General features: G+C 34.3%; 1 protein-coding gene, 1 non-coding gene and 1 pseudogene across 2 annotated transcripts; 1 reads left to right on the top strand and 2 right to left on the bottom strand.

Moving 5' to 3' along the window:
• Positions 1–221: 221 nt before the first annotated feature.
• The window catches only part of LOC135152113 (uncharacterized), a 178,701-nt pseudogene continuing 156,448 nt past the window's right edge, over positions 222–22,474 (bottom strand).
• LOC135152471 (small nucleolar RNA R71) lies at positions 4,644–4,750 on the top strand. Its single transcript, XR_010291649.1, has one exon. It is a non-coding gene; the product is annotated as a small nucleolar RNA R71 (small nucleolar RNA).
• LOC135152021 (plastid division protein PDV1-like) lies at positions 15,508–16,570 on the bottom strand. The gene is made up of 2 exons (XM_064091366.1): positions 16,174–16,570; positions 15,508–15,624 (listed from the first exon to the last, which is right to left on the bottom strand). The coding sequence occupies exons 1-2, from the start codon at positions 16,318–16,320 to the stop codon at positions 15,544–15,546; spliced, it is 228 nt and encodes a 75-aa protein (XP_063947436.1). The 5' UTR covers positions 16,321–16,570; the 3' UTR covers positions 15,508–15,543.

The raw sequence follows: 22,474 nt of genomic DNA, 5'->3' as shown, positions 1-22,474 counted from the left end.
TTTCTACCGCACCGTGGGGAAATACCGTCTTGACTGTAAATGGCCCTGACCAGCGTGACTTGAGTTTCCCTGGAAACAGCTTCAACCGAGAGTTATACAATAGAACCAATTGACCAACCACAAAAGATTTTTGTATCAGCCGCTGATCATGCAATCTTTTCACCTTTTCTTTGTAGAGTTTGTTATTTTCATAAGCACGGAGGCGGAACTCCTCCAACTCATTAAGTTGAATCATGCGTTTTTCTCCAGCTAACTGTAAGTCGAAATTCAACTTCTTTAGTGCCCAATAAGCTTTATGTTCCAACTCTACTGGTAAGTGACAAGCCTTCCCAAACACTAGCTGAAATGGAGAAGTACCCAACGGTGTTTTGTAAGCTGTTCGATAAGCCCAAGCAGCCTCATCTAATCGTAAGGACCAGTCCTTCCTAGAAGGGTTAACCACCTTCTCTAATATGCGTTTGATCTCTCTGTTAGACACTTCAGCTTGACCATTCGTTTGAGGATGATAAGCAGTAGCAACCCGGTGATTGATATTATACCTCGTCATCAAGGTTGTGAATTTCCGATTGCAGAAATGAGAGCCTTCATCACTGATAATGACCCTAGGGACTCCGAAACGGGTAAAGATTTGTTTTTGAAGAAATTGCAAGACCACCTTAGCATCATTTGTAGGTAAAGCTTTTACCTCCACCCATTTAGACACATAATCGACTGCTAATAGAATATACTGGTTGTTGCAAGATGAAACGAACGGTCCCATAAAGTCAATACCCCAAACATCAAATATTTCGACCTCCAAAAGCATTTTAAGAGGCATTTCATTCCTCCTAGAAATATTACCTGTACGCTGACAACGATCGCAACCTAATACAAACTGATGAGCATCTTTAAACAGAGTTGGCCAGTAAAAACCAGCTTGAAGTACCCTCTTTGCTGTCTTTTCTCCGCTATAATGGCCTCCATAACCAGTGGAATGGCACTCGCGCAAAACTCCCTCAACTTCATTATTAGGGATACACCGTCTGAGAATTTGATCGACTCCTTGTTTAAACAAAAAGGGTTCATCCCAAATATACCATTTTACATCGTGAAGGAATTTCTTGCGTTGAGCATAAGAGAATTCTGGAGGAATGACCTTACTCACCAGATAATTTACAATGTCAGCAAACCATGGCTCTTCTGCCTCAACTCCAAACAACTGTTCGTCTGGGAAGAATTCATTGATTAGAGTGTTGTCGGTAGTTTGTTTGCTGTGATCTTCTAGTCTGGATAAATGATCCGCTACCTGATTTTCTGTGCCCTTCCGATCTTTAATTTCCACATCAAATTCTTGGAGTAATAAAACCCAGCGAATTAGTCTTGGTTTAGAATCCTTCTTTGAGATGAGATACCGAATGGCTGCATGATCAGTATATACCACTACCTTTGTTCCAAGAAGATAAGACCTGAACTTCTCAAAGCTAAAGACAATAGCTAGAAGTTCTTTTTCAGTAGTAGTGTAGTTCAATTGTGCATCATTTAATGTTTTGCTGGCATAGTAGATAACATGAAACACATTGCTTGTTCGCTGGCCCAGTACAGCTCCTACAGCATAATCACTGGCATCACACATTAATTCGAATGGTTTACTCCAATCAGGTGCAGTGATGATAGGTGCTGATGTCAACTTCTTTTTCAAGATTTCAAATGCTTCCAAGCACTCCTCATCAAATTTGAATGGAATATCTTTCTCTAACAGATTGCAAAGAGGTTTAGAAATTTTTGAGAAATCCTTGATGAACCTCCGATAGAAACCTGCATGACCAAGGAAGCTTCGGATGCCTTTGACTGAAAGTGGTGGAGGAAGATTTTTAATTGTTTCCACCTTCGCTTTATCGACTTCTAGTCCTTTGGCAGATACCTTATGCCCCAATATGATTCCTTCTTGCACCATGAAATGACATTTTTCCCAATTGAGAATCAGATTAGTTTCCACACAGCGCTTAAGAACCATTCTAAGATTCGTGAGGCATTCGTCATAAGATGTTCCAAATACAGAAAAGTCGTCCATGAATACCTCCACATTGATGCCGATCATCTCTGAGAATATTGCCATCATGCACCTTTGAAAAGTGGCTGGTGCACCACATAAGCCAAAAGGTACTCTTCGGAATGCGAAAGTACCATAAGGGCATGTAAAGGTTGTCTTTTCTTGATCCTCCGGAGAAATAGCAATCTGATTATAGCCAGAATACCCATCTAACAGACAATAGAACTCATGGCCAGCCAACCTGTCAAGCATCTGATCAATAAAAGGCAGAGGGAAGTGATCTTTTCTTGTAGCTTTATTCAGCTTTCTGTAGTCCATGCAAATCCTCCACCCCGTGACAGTTCTAGTTGAGATGAGTTCCCCTTTTTCGTTGGCTACTACTGTCATTCCTCCTTTCTTAGGCACACATTGTACTGGGCTCACCCATGAGCTATCTGAAATTGGATATATGATACCTGCATCGAGCCATTTGAGAATCTCTTTCTTTACAACCTCCTTCATGATAGGATTTAGCCTTCTTTGTTGTTCCACTGAAGGTTTGCTTCCTTCTTCAATGAGAATTTTGTGCTGACAAAATGATGGACTGATTCCCTTGATATCAGCTATAGTCCACCCAATTGCTGTTTTGAATTCCCTTAGCACCCTCAAAAGTTTTTCCTCTTCCTCACCTGACAAGTTAGCTGCAATAATAACAGGAAGAGTAGAACGTTCACCAAGAAAAGCATACCTCAAGTGATCCGGTAGTGGTTTAAGTTCAAGTTTAGGTGCTTCGATCACTGATGGTTGTAGTGGTTTGTGATCTTCCTTTAATTCTTCTAAGCCAAGAGATTCGACAGGGGGTTCAAAATTCCTTCTCCAAGGTGATGAGTTAAGATGATGGATTTCTTCCAATTCTTCTTCACTGTCCAATTCCTCATCATTGGTAAGGATTGCTTCCAATGCATCATTCTGTAAAACCCGCTGGCTCTTAGCTTCTGCCGTAGTATCAAGCACATCCATACTGAAACAAGATTCCTCATCAGTTGGTAATTTCATTGCATTGAATACGTTGAACGTGACCGTCTGATCTTGTATTCTCATTGTAAGTTCCCCTTTTTGGACATCGATCAATGTTTGCCCGGTAGCTAAAAAGGGTCTACCCAAGATGATAGGAATCCTTTTGTCTTCTTCAAAGTCAAGAATCACGAAGTCGGCTGGAAATATTAATTGATCAACCTTGACTAGCACATCTTCAATTATACCCCTTGGATATGTGATCGAACGATCAGCCAGTTGTAAGGACATGTTTGTCGGCTTGAGCTCTGGCAGGCCAAGTTGTGTGAAGATAGATAAAGGCATCAGATTGATGCTAGCTCCCAAGTCGCACAGACACTTATCAAAAGAGAACTTCCCAATAGTGCAAGGGATAGTGAAGCTTCCCGGATCTTTAAGCTTAGGTGGTAATTTCTGTTGAAGCACAGCACTACATTCCTCCGTTAAAGCCACTGTCTCTAACTCCTCGAGCTTTAGCTTTTTTGAAAGAATACCCTTCATAAACTTGGCATAGCTAGGCATTTGCTCGAGTGCTTCAGCAAACGGGATGTTGATGTGAAGCTTTTTGAACACTTCAAGGAATTTACCAAATTGCTTATCCAGCTGCTGTTTTTTTAACCTCCTAGGAAATGGAGGTGGTGGATATAATGGTTTTGACACCGGAGCAGCTGCAGGGATAGCCTTATCTTTTTCAACAGTAGGGTTGATTCCAATTGTGTTTGGAGGAAGTTCTGCTAGAATTTCTTGCGGTTCATCACCCTGATCTTGTACTAATGTTGAGGTAGGCCCTGTTGTAGTTTTTCCAGATCTCAGCGTAATGGATTGGACTTGCTCTTTAGGGTCCCTCTTACCTGGTACCTCTGTATCACTAGGGAGATTCCCCTGTGGTCTGCTCAGTAAAGCATTAGCTAACTGACCGACTTGTGTCTCCAAAGCTTTTAAAGTTACTGCCTGACTCTTGTACATGAGCCTTAGTTCTTCCATGTCAGACCTTTCGTTAGCTGATTGCCCATGATTCTGAAATCCCGGAGGGTGATATGGCTGTTTAGGTGCATACTGTTGTGAATTCCCAGCCTGACTGTACTGTTTAGGTCCCTGTTGAAATCCTTGTTGAGGTTGATTATACCCCTGATTATTACTCCAGCTGAAATTAGGATGATTTCGGTTGTTAGGATGATAAGTAGCTGGAGCAGGCTGTTGACCTCTCTGAAAGTTGCTCACAAATTGTGCTGATTCACTAGAAATGGCACACTGATCAGTAGCATGAGTACCAGCACATAATTCGCAAATAATGATTGGCTGTTGAATTCCTTGGTGAGCCAGAGAATCGACTTTCATCGTGAGAGCTTTAAGTTGAGCTGCTATAGCTGTAGACGTGTCAAGATCAAGAATTCCGGCTACCTTCCCTTGAGTAAGTCTTTGAGTAGGGTTCTGATATTCATTAGCAGCCATCATTTCAATAAGATCATAAGCTTCTTCATAACTCTTAGCCCATAGCGCACCTCCAGAAGCAGCATCAAGCATAGGTCTGGATTGAGGTCCAAGACCATTATAGAAACTGTTTATTTGCATCCAATCCGGCATGCCATGGTGGGGACACTTTCTTAGCATCTCCTTATACCTCTCCCAGGCTTCACAGAATGTTTCTCCTGATTGTTGAGAGAATTGAGATAGAGCATTTCGTAGCGCAGCAGTCTTTGCCATGGGGAAGAATTTAGTGAGAAATTTCTGAGCTAGATCTTCCCATGTAGTAATCGAACCAGATGGTAAAGAATGTAACCATCCCTTGGCCTTATCTTTCAGTGAAAATGGGAAAAGTCTTAGCTTCACAGCATCATCAGAGACGTCATTAAATTTAAAAGTGTCACAGATCTCTATAAAATTCCGTATATGCATATTAGGGTCTTCAGTAGGAGAACCCCCATACTGTACCGAGTTCTGGACCATTTGAATAGTTCCTGGTTTGATTTCAAAGGCTTTGGCTGCGATTGCAGGCCTGACAATGCTTGATTGGATATCATCGATCTTTGGCATAGAGAAATCCTTCAATGCCTTACTGTCTGGTTGTGCTTCAGGTTCTGTCATTGTTTCAGAATCAGAAGAAGAAGTAGAAGATGAATCAATTGCTTTCTTACGGGTCTGAGAACGTGTTTGCATAAACGCGATCCAAGTACCTGAAATAAAGAAAAGAAGAAAAGTGAGAAGAGAATAGAATCCTAGTCAGTGAATTTTAATGCACACTGATGACAAGTACATAAACTAATTAATTAACACCGAGTCCCCGGCAGCGGCGCCAAAAACTTGTTCGCAAAAATCTACACGCAAGCGCACGTGATCACAAGTAATATATTAAGTTCGTTCCCACAGAGACTGGTGAATTAAGAATACGCACCTATGCAACAATGTATGATCAATTTTCACTGCCAAGACAATTAACAAGGATGGTTTCTTTTATACTAATAACTAAAATTACTAATCAAATTCAGAATAGGAAAACACATGGGATTCTAACTTCATTATCGAATTCATCTAGAATTGAAATTACTGATTAACATGCGACTGTTGATCCTAATCAGACAACACGAAAGTAATACATGCCAACTCTCGTTGCACACATATCATACCAATCAAAATCCGCAATTAAGACAGAAATCTCATGGACACCAACAAAGCTCAGACCCTATATCTCTATAGCGGTAGTGTAAGCAGAGAGGTTTAATAGCAAGTCATCTATCGTGATTACACAGGGTGATAAAAATAGTTCAAGTCTACCACAAATTATGTTTCATTCACATAATCTTATGTTTACATGGCATAGTTCTAAATTCAATCATCCACTCTCGCTTCAGAAAGAATTAACAAACAACTTAGAAGTTAGCTACGCTTCTAAGAAGAATAAGCACGGCTCATGCAAAGAAATCAACGTACGTCACAACATCAAGTAATTAATATTCGATACTAGATTACATCGATAAATCCATTATAATCCCATGAAGGCTGTTAGTTCATAATCGAACTAATCGACATCATGGGTTCTAATGAAAACATTATAAAGAAAAGACAAGAATTGAATGGAATAAAAATGCTTGAATTAATAATAATAAGGATCACACGTTACAGATTTGATGTTCACGATCTCGCTCAAAACTGTCACTTCCTCGCAAAGAACGATCCGATACAACTGATAATGTGCTTCGATAATTAACTACGATATTGTTCTCTACAAAAACTACTTCTATGAGGCTAGGGTTTACACACTAGAAATTAAAATACATTGACCAAGTCAAACGGGCCTCGACCGCTGCGAAAATCCGTCAGAAAAGCTGTAAAAACCGGCCCGGGGAAGTTCTGCTGGGCGCGGCCGCGCTAACAAGTAGCGCGGGCGCGCTACTGTCTGCACTGGTGGCCCTGTTTCTTCGTTTCTCGCTCGTTCTCGCGTGTATGTCCTTCCTCGCTCTAGTACCACTTCCGTAGGTGATCACGGTTGCATTTAGTATATGCAACAAGCCCTTTAAACCCCTAGATAGCTCTAGTGGACGAGTGTGTTCTCGTGAGGGTTTGTAGAAGATGTACCCACAAAATCCCAAGTTGTGATGAATCCACAATTCTCTATTCTTGCAAATAATGCACCAAAACCAACCTAAAATGATAGAAAATCACTTCATCACCTCAACTCGTGACCTGCACAGAAAAACAATAAAAACACATCAAAAGACACTAAACACTTAAGTACAACCAACCAATTTAAGTGGAAATGAAGGCCTATAAGTGTGTATAAATACCACTTATCAACTATAATAAACATCTGAGCTAAACCCGACACGTGATAATCTGAATCACATGTTATATGAAATATCTGATTGTGTGATACATGACTTACATGTTGATACCATGATTAGTATAAACGAAGGGGTAGTTTATGTTTCGCGAGATATATGAGTATATCAATTGAGTTAACCCGAATTGTTGAATCAATACGGTTTGAATTATAGATTCAAGAGTTGTTCGTGACTCCAAGTTTTAAAGCAAGTGACAGTAGAGTTCAGCAAAGGCAAGTATTTCTATTCTTCTCTTATTGATTAAGAGCAAGTGATTTTATTCCACAACTTTTAATTATTGCCAATGCAATTATTATATTCTGGATTTCAATTCATAGAATATCATATGCTTGGGATTTAATTGTTGTTTGATATTCCATACACCATACAGATACTCAAATAATGATTGAATTCAATACATTCCAATGATTGAATTCCCTACATTCTAGTAATCATTCTACTAGAATTCTCAAATTACTTCTAAGATAGATAGTGAAAAACTATGCTATCCAGATATACTCCAAACAGTACAAGAGTTGAAATTCATAATTAGCAAATAACTAATTATTCTAGTTATGTTGCCATCAGTTGATATGACTACTCCGGACCATGTGAAATGGCGAGTTTGTTGATCGAGAGAGTTGAGTGATTCAACTCCCTAAGAAAAATAAAACATTTTTGCGTAAGAGGCCGGGACGGCGGTCTAGTGAAGGGCTATTTGGGTATTATTGAAATATGATAATACTTTTCTGCCAAAGGCCAATGTGTTGCCTTATATTTGGTATATACCTGTGAATTAGGACATGCTTCTACGAAGTGTGATCCCGTACTATTACACGTGCTGATCAGCTGTGATAGTACACCCGTCAGTGAAAGTTGAAATCAAAATTTTTAATTTGATTACTTAAGCTAATATTGCTTTCGTTTTCCATGAGAGACTATTATTCCTTATCTTTTCCTTCCAGAAGAATAGCACTTATTAATGCTTTACATTTAAGCATTATATATATATATTGTTGAGCCTTCTAGTTGCTCATTCTTGCTTTGTTACTGTTGTGCTAAACTTTCAGCCAGACCTAAGTATGCCGAGGACAACTCACAATAAATTTTTTCAAATTTTTGATCACAATATAATAGTGACAACTCACAAGAACATGTATAACCTCGATTAACAAAAATCTCGATAAATTAATAAGGTTTAGTGATTCCGACAACATTAATTATAAAAGTTTTAGTGTACCTTAGAGGGCACCTAATTATAGATTTCATCGATGGGAGATCTCTTCGATCTTTGAAAGTTCATCATCTAATTGAATAACATATTTATCCATATTTTATACCACAATATAGAATTAGGATCAACATGAAAAATCAAAATTTTTTTCAAAGTAAGTCATGATTGAATCGGGGTAGCTTTTGGTTTTTTGCCTTAGAAAAAATCTTTCCAAGTAAGAGATAGCTCAAAATTGAACCCGGGTAGCTTCTGGTTTTTTGCCTTAGAAATTTTTTGCATTTTGAGCTACACACAATATGCTTGCATCAAATTATTATAACCAGGCTACCATTTCCGCTGCACTAATTAGACAAGATCGATTGTCACTAGCGAGACGATCAAAATTCACAAACATGCCATGAAACAACTGGAGTCGCCCACAGGTGAACCAAGCTTCATCATCACAGTCAGAATCACACCAACCTCGGAATTTCAGGAATAATGGACATTCCAACAATGAAAATATGATCGTTCCAACAATGAAAATATGAACAGACCGGTGCAGCCTCCTCATAGTCAAACAAGGGAGATTTGGAAGGCAAAACCATCTTAATCGAACTAAAATTTTTTAACGGGTTACAACACTGATTGTATTTGATATCATATTGTGTGTGGTGGTTGTTTGTATTGTTTTGGTAATTTATCATCACTGATGAAATTGGTAAAAACACAAAAAATAGTAGTAAGAGTGATTGTTTTTAAGCACAAAATCAGATTTATATGGTAATGGAATCAGTAAAAAAATTTTAAAATTAATTCTTCTAACTAAATTTTATTTAAGTTTAATATAAGTATAAATTAATTTAAATTAAAATAATAAATATTGATGAGTCATATACAAATATAAAAAATGGCAAGGTGATTGATGATTTTTAAATAATATTTTGATATCGAAAATATATAATTAATGGAGATGAAAATAAATCAGTTAATTATTTATGTGAGGAATTGAGACTTGAAGATGAGTTTTAATTAGATAATGAAAAGGAGTCTGATTAGATGAGTTATAATTGCATTATGAAAGGAGTTTGATTAAATTATACTTTTATAAGCTAAAAAATTATAAGTTAAGTTATGATTAACTTGTATGTGGTTAATATCTTGATAAAATTTAATATAAATATTTTAAGGGTTGCCTGTGATTGGTCATAGATAATTCAATTTTACTTAAATTAAATTAAATTAATTTTAAAATTGAGCACTATTGGATAGCCCAGTGATGAGTTTAGCCTCTATTGTCCCGGGACACCGGGTTCGACTCTGGCTGATTTAAAATTTAGGAATGGCTCCAAATTTGTTCTAAAATAATTCCTAAATTTAGGAATGGCTCCTAATTAGTTCTAAAATAATTCCTTTTTTTTAGAGTAACTAAGGATTTGGCAAAAGATTGCCAATGTCTACCTGGCATGACATTTTTAGTTGCCAACATATTAGAGCTCCATTATTGTCAATGAGTCTACTCAAAGTTGGCTACTATCTTGTTTAGCTAAAAACAAACTATTATCCAAAAACTATATTTAACCTTAACCATTTATGTATTTGAAATAGGTATACAATATTTATTTAGGGGACCTTTTATGGTTGCCAACTATTGGAGTGTATTTTACAAAGAGATTGCAAAAGTGATATGGAGGAGAGAGATAAAATAAAAAACTAATACATACAGTGAGTTGGCAAGACTTAGAACAAGTCCAATAGGTTACGTATCTCATTATCTATTAATATTTTAGGTAATTTACTTAGAGTGTCAACTCCAATAGCAATCCTTATATGTGTTCTCCTATTATTATTTTAATAACAAATTTGAGAGAGAGAAGGGAGAAAAGGAGGGAAAAGATAAAGAAAGAAGGAGGAAGATGAATTTTTTATTGATAAATAGTGGATAGGTAATGGCACCACGTTACTCTTTTCAACTATTTTAGCAACACTTGTTGGAGATGGTTAACTGCTAGTTATGACGTGAAAAAAAACTGCATATTATAATAGCCAGGCCGAGGTCCGCCCCTTGTTACAGAATGCAATGGATAAGCTCGAATTAGGGTCTCGAATTGGTCTCAAGTTCACTCTATGGCACTGCGATTTAGTATAAATTAATATTTGGGTTACAAATTTTTGATCACAATATAATAGTGACAACTCACAAGAACATGTATAACCTCGATTAACAAAAATCTCGATAAATTAATAAGGTTTAGTGATTCCGACAACATTAATTATAAAAGTTTTAGTGTACCTTAGAGGGCACCTAATTATAGATTTCATCTATGGGAGATCTCTTCGATCTTTGAAAGTTCATCATCTAATTGAATAACATATTTATCCATATTTTATACCACAATATAGAATTAGGATCAACATGAAAAATCAAATTTTTTTTCAAAGTAAGTCATGATTGAATCGGGGTAGCTTTTGGTTTTTTGCCTTAGAAAAAATCTTTCCAAGTAACAGATAGCTCAAAATTGAACCCGGGTAGCTTCTGGTTTTTTGCCTTAGAAATTTTTTGCATTTTGAGCTACACACAATATGCTTGCATCAAATTATTATAACCAGGCTACCATTTCCGCTGCACTAATTAGACAAGATCGATTGTCACTAGCGAGACGATCAAAATTCACAAACATGCCATGAAACAACTGGAGTCGCCCACAGGTGAACCAAGCTTCATCATCACAGTCAGAATCACACCAACCTCGGAATTTCAGGAATAATGGACGTTCCAACAATGAAAATATGATCGTTCCAACAATGAAAATATGAACAGACCGGTGCAGCCTCCTCATAGTCAAACAAGGGAGATTTGGAAGGCAAAACCATCTTAATCGAACTAAAAATTTTTAACGGGTTACAACACTGATTGTATTTGATATCATATTGTGTGTGGTGGTTGTTTGTATTGTTTTGGTAATTTATCATCACTGATGAAATTGGTAAAAACACAAAAAATAGTAGTAAGAGTGATTGTTTTTAAGCACAAAATCAGATTTATATGGTAATGGAATCAGTAAAAAAATTTTAAAATTAATTCTTCTAACTAAATTTTATTTAAGTTTAATATAAGTATAAATTAATTTAAATTAAAATAATAAATATTGATGAGTCATATACAAATATAAAAAATGGCAAGGTGATTGATGATTTTTAAATAATATTTTGATATCGAAAATATATAATTAATGGAGATGAAAATAAATCAGTTAATTATTTATGTGAGGAATTGAGACTTGAAGATGAGTTTTAATTAGATAATGAAAAGGAGTCTGATTAGATGAGTTATAATTGCATTATGAAAGGAGTTTGATTAAATTATACTTTTATAAGCTAAAAAATTATAAGTTAAGTTATGATTAACTTGTATGTGGTTAATATCTTGATAAAATTTAATATAAATATTTTAAGGGTTGCCTGTGATTGGTCATAGATAATTCAATTTTACTTAAATTAAATTAAATTAATTTTAAAATTGAGCACTATTGGATAGCCCAGTGATGAGTTTAGCCTCTATTGTCCCGGGACACCGGGTTCGACTCTGGCTGATTTAAAATTTAGGAATGGCTCCAAATTTGTTCTAAAATAATTCCTAAATTTAGGAATGGCTCCTAATTAGTTCTAAAATAATTCCCTTTTTTAGAGTAACTAAGGATTTGGCAAAAGATTGCCAATGTCTACCTGGCATGACATTTTTAGTTGCCAACCTATTAGAGCTCCATTATTGTCAATGAGTCTACTCAAAGTTGGCTACTATCTTGTTTAGCTAAAAACAAACTATTATCCAAAAACTATATTTAACCTTAACCATTTATGTATTTGAAATAGGTATACAATATTTATTTAGGGGACCTTTTATGGTTGCCAACTATTGGAGTGTATTTTACAAAGAGATTGCAAAAGTGATATGGAGGAGAGAGATAAAATAAAAAACTAATACATACAGTGAGTTGGCAAGACTTAGAACAAGTCCAATAGGTTACCTATCTCATTATCTATTAATAATATAAAATAATGAACCTTGCTAGTGAGTCTTAGTGATTTAGGTAATTTACTTAGAGTGTCAACTCCAATAGCAATCCTTATATGTGTTCTCCTATTATTATTTTAATAACAAATTTGAGAGAGAGAAGGGAGAAAAGGAGGGAAAAGATAAAGAAAGAAGGAGGAAGATGAATTTTTTATTGATAAATAGTGGATAGGTAATGGCTACACGTTACTCTTCGCAACTATTTTAGCAACACTTGTTGGAGATGGTTAACTGCTACTTATGACGTGAAAAAAAACTGCATATTATAATAGCCAGGCCGAGGTCCGCCCCTTGTTACAGAATGCAATGGATAAGCCTGTCGAATTAGGGTCTGGAATTGGTCTCAAGTTCACTATATGGCACTGCGATTTAGTATAAATTAATATTTGAGTTACAAATTTTTGATCACAATATAATAGTGACAACTCACAAGAACATGTATAACCTCGATTAACAAAAATCTCGATAAATTAATAAGGTTTAGTGATTCCGACAACATTAATTATAAAAGTTTTAGTGTACCTTAGAGGGCACCTAATTATAGATTTCATCGATGGGAGATCTCTTCGATCTTTGAAAGTTCATCATCTAATTGAATAACATATTTATCCATATTTTATACCACAATATAGAATTAGGATCAACATGAAAAATCAAATTTTTTTTTTCAAAGTAAGTCATGATTGAATCAGGGTAGCTTTTGGTTTTTTGCCTTAGAAAAAATCTTTCCAAGTAAGAGATAGCTCAAAATTGAACCCGGGTAGCTTCTGGTTTTTTGCCTTAGAAATTTTTTGCATTTTGAGCTACACACAATATGCTTGCATCAAATTATTATAACCAGGCTACCATTTCCGCTGCACTAATTAGACAAGATCGATTGTCACTAGCGAGACGATCAAAATTCACAAACATGCCATGAAACAACTGGAGTCGCCCACAGGTGAACCAAGCTTCATCATCACAGTCAGAATCACACCAACCTCGGAATTTCAGGAATAATGGACGTTCCAACAATGAAAATATGAACGTTCCAACAATGAAAATATGAACAGACCCGTGCAGCCTCCTCATAGTCAAACAGGGGAGATTTGGAAGGCAAAACCATCTTAATCGAACTAAAATTTTTTAACGGGTTACAGCACTGATTGTATTTGATATCATATTGTGTGTGGTGGTTGTTTGTATTGTTTTGGTAATTTATCATCACTGATGAAATTGGTAAAAACACAAAAAATAGTAGTAAGAGTGATTGTTTTTAAGCACAAAATCAGATTTATATGGTAATGGAATCAGCAAAAAAATTTTAAAATTAATTCTTCTAACTAAATTTTATTTAAGTTTAATATAAGTATAAATTAATTTAAATTAAAATAATAAATATTGATGAGTCATATACAAATATAAAAAATGGCAAGGTGATTGATTATTTTTAAATAATATTTTGATATCGAAAATATATAATTAATGGAGATGAAAATAAATCAGTTAATTATTTATGTGAGGAATTGAGACTTGAAGATGAGTTTTAATTAGATAATGAAAAGGAGTCTGATTAGATGAGTTATAATTGCATTATGAAAGGAGTTTGATTAAATTATACTATTATAAGCTAAAAAATTATAAGTTAAGTTATGATTAAATTGTATGTGGTTAATATCTTGATAAAATTTAATATAAATATTTTAAGGGTTGCCTGTGATTGGTCATAGATAATTCAATTTTACTTAAATTAAATTAAATTAATTTTAAAATTGAGCACTATTGGATAGCCCAGTGATGAGTTTAGCCTCTATTGTCCCGGGACACCGGGTTCGACTCTGGCTGATTTAAAATTTAGGAATGGCTCCAAATTTGTTCTAAAATAATTCCTAAATTTAGGAATGGCTCCTAATTAGTTCTAAAATAATTCCCTTTTTTTAGAGTAACTAAGGATTTGGCAAAAGATTGTCAATGTCTACCTGGCATGACATTTTTAGTTGCCAACCTATTAGAGCTCCATTATTGTCAATGAGTCTACTCAAAGTTGGCTACTATCTCGTTTAGCTAAAAACAAACTATTATCCAAAAACTATATTTAACCTTAACCATTTATGTATTTGAAATAGGTATACAATATTAATTTAGGGGACCTTTTATGGTTGCCAACTATTGGAGTGTATTTTACAAAGAGATTGCAAAAGTGATATGGAGGAGAGAGATAAAATAAAAAACTAATACATACAGTGAGTTGGCAAGACTTAGAACAAGTCCAATAGGTTACCTATCTCATTATCTATTAATAATATAAAATAATGAACCTTGCTAGTGAGTCTTAGTGATTTAGGTAATTTACTTAGAGTGTCAACTACAATAGCAATCCTTATATGTGTTCTCCTATTATTATTTTAATAACAAATTTGAGAGAGAGAAGGGAGAAAAGGAGGGAAAAGATAAAGAAAGAAGGAGGAAGATGAATTTTTTATTGATAAATAGTGGATAGGTAATGGCTACACGTTACTCTTCGAAACTATTTTAGCAACACTTGTTGGAGATGGTTAACTGCTAGTTATGACGTGAAAAAAAACTGCATATTATAATAGACTCGGGTATTATAATAAATGATTAATCAATCACAAAACTTGAATTATTTTGGGACCAATCAAAAGTCACCCCATATTTTAGAACAACAATGTTCATTCTTCAACTCGGATTTTAATATATTTTATTATAGTTTATGAATATTAATTGATAGTATCTTATTTTGATTTTATCCGAATTCTTTATAAAATATCGCAAAGTTGATGAGAGTTTTTAGGATTTAAGCAAAATGTTTCAAACTCTTATGGATTTCGGGGTGATACCAAATATCTTAAAATACAATACACAATCTCACAAAAACCATCATGAAGTCCAAAAAAATTCATCACCATTTGAATACAATCAGATTTTAATATATGTAAAAAATCTCAATTGAATACCATCGAAATTTGAAATATAATTTAAAATCATGATTGAATACCACCAGATTTTGTAAATAATTTAAAATCCTAAGTGAATATCTAAGATTCTCATAATTTTTGAAAACCGAATTTGAATCCCCTCAAATTTAATGAATGAAATATATCTTTTAAAATCTCAATTAAAATATACCCCTAATAAATGTGGTAGATGAAAAAAAAATCTTTAAAAATCTTTTGAAATCTCAATTAATTATACCCCTAATCAATGCGGTGCATAAAAAAATCCCTTTAAACACATAAAACTCAATTTCTGAGAATTGTTCATATCGTAGAATTTCTGTGAAATATGTAAATGTACCTGTTTCCTGTAGTCCATATCGTAGAATGCACCTTGAACTATCCTAAAACAAACACAAGTTTAATAGCAATGCCTCAGGCTAAAATCTTAGCATGTCAGCACGGGCCATGGCTTCAGCTTGAGCGATTCTCTGCTTGAATGTGTGTGCCATCCCCTCTGCCTGTGAATAGAGACAGAAGCACTTCAGACTATATGCTCAAGGTAATAGAGAAGAAAATTACAGATGCAACATTAAGAAAAAAATACATATTTGCACATATATCTATTAGAAAGAAAAAAATACAGTTAAGAAGTAACCATTTTCCGAAAATGATATGGCATTTACAGCCCCAATTTGACCATCAAATCTGGCAACATTAGCGTGCAAACAAGCATGTATACAAGATTCAAACAAGAAAACTATAACACATATGAGTTCATAATTTATTTCAGCATCACACTTGGCTTTTTACATTCCGAATCTTAACAACAGCTCCAGAGGTGCTTATTTCAAGGATGAGACCAACAGGTTGGAAGGCGGCAGATGTATAACCACAACCAAACACATAGCAGCATCAAATCGATTGTTACAATCCATCCGCGTACTAAAAATTCATCAATATACAACTAAATCACTGCAGTACTCCACACAAAATGAGCCGGAAACAATATACACATAAAAAATTATACAAAATCAAACAAAACCCTAACTAAAAAATAGAAAACTCACTTGGAGAAACTCCAGCTTGTCTTCGAGGTTTTCGAAAGCAGTTCGAATAGCATTAAAAGACTTGGCCTCACGAATAGCCGAATCATCATCCGAAAACCCCTTAACAGAAACAAACCCATTTCCATTCTCCTCATCCCCCAAACCCATTTCTCTTCCGCCCCAAATCTACCCAAAAAAATGATTCACCGCCAAGAATGAGCGGCATCTGCAACAATCGCAGTTAGGGTTCGGAGAGTGCGAGAGTGAGTGGTTGAGTAATGGAGGTGGAATTATAGAGATGAGATGGTAAGTGTTGTTGTCTGGGGGCCGATTGTAGGGTTTGAGATTTGTGATTAGTCTCGTGAGTTATTGCCAGAGAGATTGAGGGAGAGAGAAGTATGTGTTTCTCATTTTTAGGGTTAAAAGAAATTTTGAGAATGAAAATCTGAAAGGGGGGAATATTTTGGTGTTTATTTGGCCTAATTTTGGGGTTAAAAGAATTTGGGGGAATGAAAATTTGACTAAGGGGGAAAGCATACGGGAAATATTTGGGGAGGGACAAAAAAGGGGTTGTCGCGCGGTTTTTGTTTTTAATTCAAAGAAGATAGACATCGGTTCTTATATTAACTAATGTCAAAAATGTAATAGATATCGGTTAATTTTTAGCCGATGTTAATACACGCTTTTACATCATGGCCAAAGTCGACCGATGTCTATACCTGATGTCTATTCTACTTTTTCTAGTAGTATCAAATATCTTAAAATACAATACACAATCTCACAAAAACCATCATTTTATGAAGTCCAAAAAATTCATCACCATTTGAATACAATCAGATTTTAATATATCTAAAAAAATCTCAATTGAATACCATCGAAATTTGAAATATAATTTAAAATCATGATTGAATACCACCAGATTTTGTAAATAATTTAAAATCCTAAGTGAATATCTAAGATTCTGATAATTTTTGAAAACCGAATTTGAATCCCCTCAAATTTAATGAATGAAATATATCTTTTAAAATCTCAATTAAATATACCCCTAATAAATGTGGTAGATGAAAAAAAATCTTTAAAAATCTTTTGAAATCTCAATTAATTATACCCCTAATCAATGCGGTGCATAAAAAAATCCCTTTAAATATCCTATATGAATTGACACCAACCGTGAACATCTCAATTTCCTCAATCCTCAAGAATGCTCAACCCTAGTCATGATCCACAACTATATTTATCGATTTCCTGTATCCATTTTGTCGTCGCCTTGTCAAATTTTTGTTAGCGCATTTTGTCGAACACTTGGTGGAGATGAATGGTTCTCCACCCGTTCCATGTGTAGTTGTTTCACTTTAACAAACTTCTTAAATAATGAAGAGAATTTCGGTAAAAAAAATAATGAAGAAAATGCTCCATTAAATATCAACCACAGAATAGCTTCCATCCTTTTGTTTGAGAAGTGAAATTAAGCAAGTTAAATTTGCTAGTGGTGGATCTGTGACTCCTTGTATGTGGATGGAGTATTTTATGAATAGTGGTAAGGATGTAGAGCATGAAGCATTTCTTGTATTTTGGCTGTTTAGGGGAGGATTCTTTGTACTTGGACTCCTTGTACTTGGACATCTTGTACATGTGCCTTATTTTCAAGACATTGCATTAAAAGTTTGTTTCACTAGAAAAAATAGAATGAGATTTCATTAGATAATATAATAAAACAAAGATGAAGAATATAATGCAATGGTTAATCCAACCTCAGCCAGGCCGAGGTCCGCCCCGTGTTACAGAATGCAATGGATAAGCCTGTCGAATTAGGGTCTGGAATTGGTCTCAAGTTCACTATATGGCACTGCGATTTAGTATAAATTAATATTTGGGTTACAAATTTTTGATCACAACATAATAGTGACAACTCACAAGAACATGTATAACCTCGATTAACAAAAATCTCGATAAATTAATAAGGTTTAGTGATTCCGACAACATTAATTATAAAAGTTTTAGTGTACCTTAGAGGGCACCTAATTATAGATTTCATCGATGGGAGATCTCTTCGATCTTTGAAAGTTCATCATCTAATTGAATAACATATTTATCCATATTTTATACTACAATATATAATTAGGATCAACATGAAAAATCAAATTTTTTTCAAAGTAAGTCATGATTGAATCGGGTAGCTTTTTGTTTTTTGCCTTAGAAAAAATCTTTTCAAGTAAGAGATAGCTCAAAATTGAACCCGGGTAGCTTTTGGTTTTTTGCCTTAGAAATTTTTTTTCCAAGTAAGAGATAGGTTAAAATTGAACCCGGGTAGCTTTTGGTTTTTTGCCTTGGAATTTTTTTTTCGAAGTAAGTCATGATTGAACCTGGGTAACTTTTGCTTTTTTGCCTAAAAAAAAATTTCTCAAGTAAGAGATAGCTCAAAATTGAACCCGGGTAGCTTTTGGTTTTTTGCCTTCGAAAATTTTTTCGAAGTAAGTCATGATTGAACCGGGGTAGCTTTTGTTTTTTTTTGCCTTAGAAAAAAAAATTCCAAGTAAGAGATAGCTCAAATTGAACCCGGGTAGCTTTTGGTTTTTTGCCTTGAAATATTTTTTTCCATGTAAGTCATGATTGAACCGGGGTAGCTTTTATTTTTTTGCCTTGGAAATTTTTTTTCCAAGTAAGAGATGGCTCAAAATTGAACCCGGGTAGCTTTTGGTTTTTTGCTTTGGATAAATTTTTCCAAGTAAGATATTGCTCATGATTGAACCGGGGTAGCTTTTGTTTTTTTGCCTTCGAAATTTTATTTCCAAGTAAGAGATAGCTCATGATTTAACCCGGGTAGGTTTTGCTTTTTTTGCTTTGGAAATTTTTTTCCAAGTATGATTGCTTGGTCCGGACTAGTATGATGATGGCTTAGTCTGGACTCGCCTAAGTCAGGACTAGTATGGTTCCTTCGATCCTGTACCCAGAGTCCCTAATAACTTTTTTTCTTTTTTGCAGCTCATGGATCATGTTCCTTAGGCTTGTCTGATCCTCATTATTTTCATCGTCTGAGATCAGCCCTGGGTTTGCTCATTCCTAGACCGCTTGGAGCGGGACTTGCTCATAAGCCTTTATTCTTCTAGCTGGATCCTTCTTTAAATTTTCTGCTCTAGCTTTTCTTCTTCTTCCCTCCAGATGTGTTCTTTTTTTTTTTTTGCCAGGATCTTTTGCCTTGTGGCATCACTTTCTCTCTGCTTCTTTTTCCTTACTTTGTCACCAATCCGGTCAAAGACGGAACCCCGGGATTGGCGGAAATTTTAAAAATATTAAATCAATATAAGCTTTAAATATATCATATTTTTAGTCAAAATGCCATGAGATATCTTAAAATTATAGTCATATATTTCAAGAAATATTTCGTCAAAAAAGAAAAGAAAATACCATCTAATACAATATATTTTTCGGAAAAAGAAAAATAATACAATCTTAAAAATGTAAATTAAATACCTAAAAATATGGTGAATAATACTCCCTTTAAATATCTCATCTGAATTGACACACCCTGTAAACATGTCATTTGCCTGAATCCCTAGAAATGCTAAACCCTAGTTAAGATGCACAATCGTGTTTATCTATTTCCCGTATCTCTTTTGTCGCCGCCTTATCAAATTTTCGTTAGCTCTCTTGTTGAACACTTGGTGGAGGTGAATGGTTCTCCACCTGATCCATGTTTAATTGTTTCACTTTAACAAAAGCTTCTTAAACAATGAAGAAAATGCTCCATTAAATACCGAAATTCGAGGCGTAACGACTCCTTTAAAGGTAATATGTTTTATTATCATTTAATTGACGTCTCTTAAATAGTGCTATGGTGCTTATTAGAGAGACTAAGAATTAGTTGATAATTTTTCTTGAGCAAAATTGATATCGTGATTTAGTGCGGAGAGGTTTGAGACTGCTCTTCGTTTTATGTACAACTTATGAATCTCAGGATAGTACGGTTAGCGTGGTTGTTTTCTATGCTTGGCCACTTTAGATTGATTATCAATTATATGATGATATTTGCAATTCTATCTGCGCATCATTCAATTCTTGTTATTAGATATAAGCAAAGAATGTTCTTCTTGACATTAAGATATCTTTAGTCTTGTGTGGTGGTATTTAGACCGTTTTGGTATTTGCAGTATATCTTTAGTTTGATGCTTTGTTGAGTTGGTAATTAAGTTGAGTATATATGTATAGTCTTTAACTTGAACAATCTAAGGCATATTTATAAAGCTGTAATTAATTATTATTGTTTCTTTTCTAAAGGAACATAAACAAATCATTCTCATTTATTTCTTGTTTTAAAACAGCTATAATTAAATAATTAAGTGAGCTTACGACGCGTAGTTGCGACGGAACGTAAACCATTTTATTTTCATTTTGTTTTGTATTTTAGCTAAATATGTTAACTTATGGCGATTTAGTACGACGGAAAAATAAAACATATCATTCTCATTTATTTTCCATTTTTAAACAGCTATAATTAAATAATTACATAACCGGTGTATACCTCTATTTACTTCGATAAGGTAAGAATCGTGTGAATTGACCCTACGATGATGATATGAGTTCAAAATCCTTTGTCTTGTATGTCCTTTGTTATTGATTATGTTATTTTATGGTTTGATTTTTGTGATTCATTTATAACTAGATATAAAAGGCATTATATTAAAGCTTTTTATATCATCTGTTTAACTTATGTGTTCCTATTGAGGGAGTGCCATAGTGATGGGTTTTTTTATCGTATATTGTGATTTTTTGTCGTTAATTAAAAAATTGTGTCATTTCAGTTGACTTTGTTTCCTCCTTTTTTCTTCTCCATCTTTATTTTCTCCCTTCGTGCGGATCTTGTGTCTTTTATTTGGGTTTTCTTTTCGGTCATTGAAGTTTTATTGACTAAATTTTTAGGGCCATCTCAGCATGACCTTTAGTTAATCAATTGATTGTGTTAATCAATTGATTTGTATTAATCAATCAAAAGATACACAACATTTTTTCTGTTATAACGGCTCTGTCCTTCTACATCGTATAAATCCATCTATGAGTAAACTCCAAGTTGAATTGTAGGCTGCCACCTTTCCTTTCAAAAATAATCGCTAGAAATAAAGTACTAATGGTTATTTATTTGTCTTCTTGATTTATTCTGATCAATTTGAACAACATAATAGTTCCAAATATATTTCTACATGTCGATCGACAAACATTACTTCACGACAACTAATTTGACTTGTCGATAAGTTCAGTTCACGACAACTAATATTGACTTATCGACATCTCCACTTCATGATAGGATAAATGGACTTCACTACAAGTGACGTCGCGATATCATATTATGAGTTCGCTATATTAGTCATCACGGTAACAATCCTAAACTTTGTGGGAGATGACATCACCGTAGACTGGAGAGATTGTGCGATAGACATCCTGATAGGATTTCGAACACTTGTCGATATCTTGAGTTTGTGATAAACAAAACTAGAGTTCTCGACATGTAATGCATCTGTTACTGTCGTTGAAGACAGGTAATGCATCTGTACTTGTCGATACTTACGTAAATTTCTTTCGCTTCACAAAATTTATCACTCCAAACATTATTATTGATCTTGAGACATGACCAAGAAATGATCTTCTTCAAAAAATTGTTTAGTGCACCCTTTTTTCCTGTGATGAAAAATATACTAGTAATGTATTGTACCTCTTTTTATGGACTTCGCAAAGGAGTCATAGTGACAAAGAATTGTTATCATATTAGACATTACTTGCCACAACAAATCAAATATAGAGTGTTATTATAGTAAAAGAAAATTGTCATAATGTTATAACTTATCTTTGTTGCAAGGGTTTTTCCGATATAGCAATAAATATTTGATAAAATCCGCATGGTATATTCTTGAGATATAACACAAACTAATTATAGGGTGATAATTTGGAAAAAGGTAGTAATTTTTCGTGCTTAAAAGAAAATCTTAATTTAAACTTAATATCTTTTCTTTGACAATTACAAATAACTGGAAACAAGTTTTTTATACTAATTGTATACTAAATTTAAAATGAGATTACAAAATAGTTTAACTATATATCATAACATAGTTTATCAATAAATTTCTCATGCTAAGAATTTGCTCAAAATAAATATTTGATCTTTTGATTATTTTATGGAGGAACCATATTTTACTTAGATAGTTTAAGTTTGGTTAGAGAAACAATATTTAATGAATTATTTATATTTTTTATGCTAGGTGGGTTGTTAGGTGGGCTTTTAGTTTGTGAACGTGTGTTTTTCTCAAGCACATAGATAATATAACTATTTGTC

Source organism: Daucus carota, chromosome 4 (assembly GCF_001625215.2).
Source record: "Daucus carota subsp. sativus chromosome 4, DH1 v3.0, whole genome shotgun sequence".
Lineage (NCBI taxonomy): Eukaryota > Viridiplantae > Streptophyta > Magnoliopsida > Apiales > Apiaceae > Daucus > Daucus carota.
This window is presented reverse-complemented; position numbering and strand designations above follow the sequence as displayed.

What these genes read in the sequence shown, in the direction of transcription:
- LOC135152021 (XM_064091366.1), bottom strand. Translation starts at nt 16,320, where the DNA reads ATGGGTTTGGGGGATGAGGAGAATGGAAATGGGTTTGTTTCTGTTAAG. An exon ending in ACAAGCTGGAGTTTCTCCAA is followed by an intron (nt 15,625 to 16,173) that starts GTGAGTTTTCTA and finishes CTCTATTCACAG; the next exon opens with GCAGAGGGGATGGCACACAC.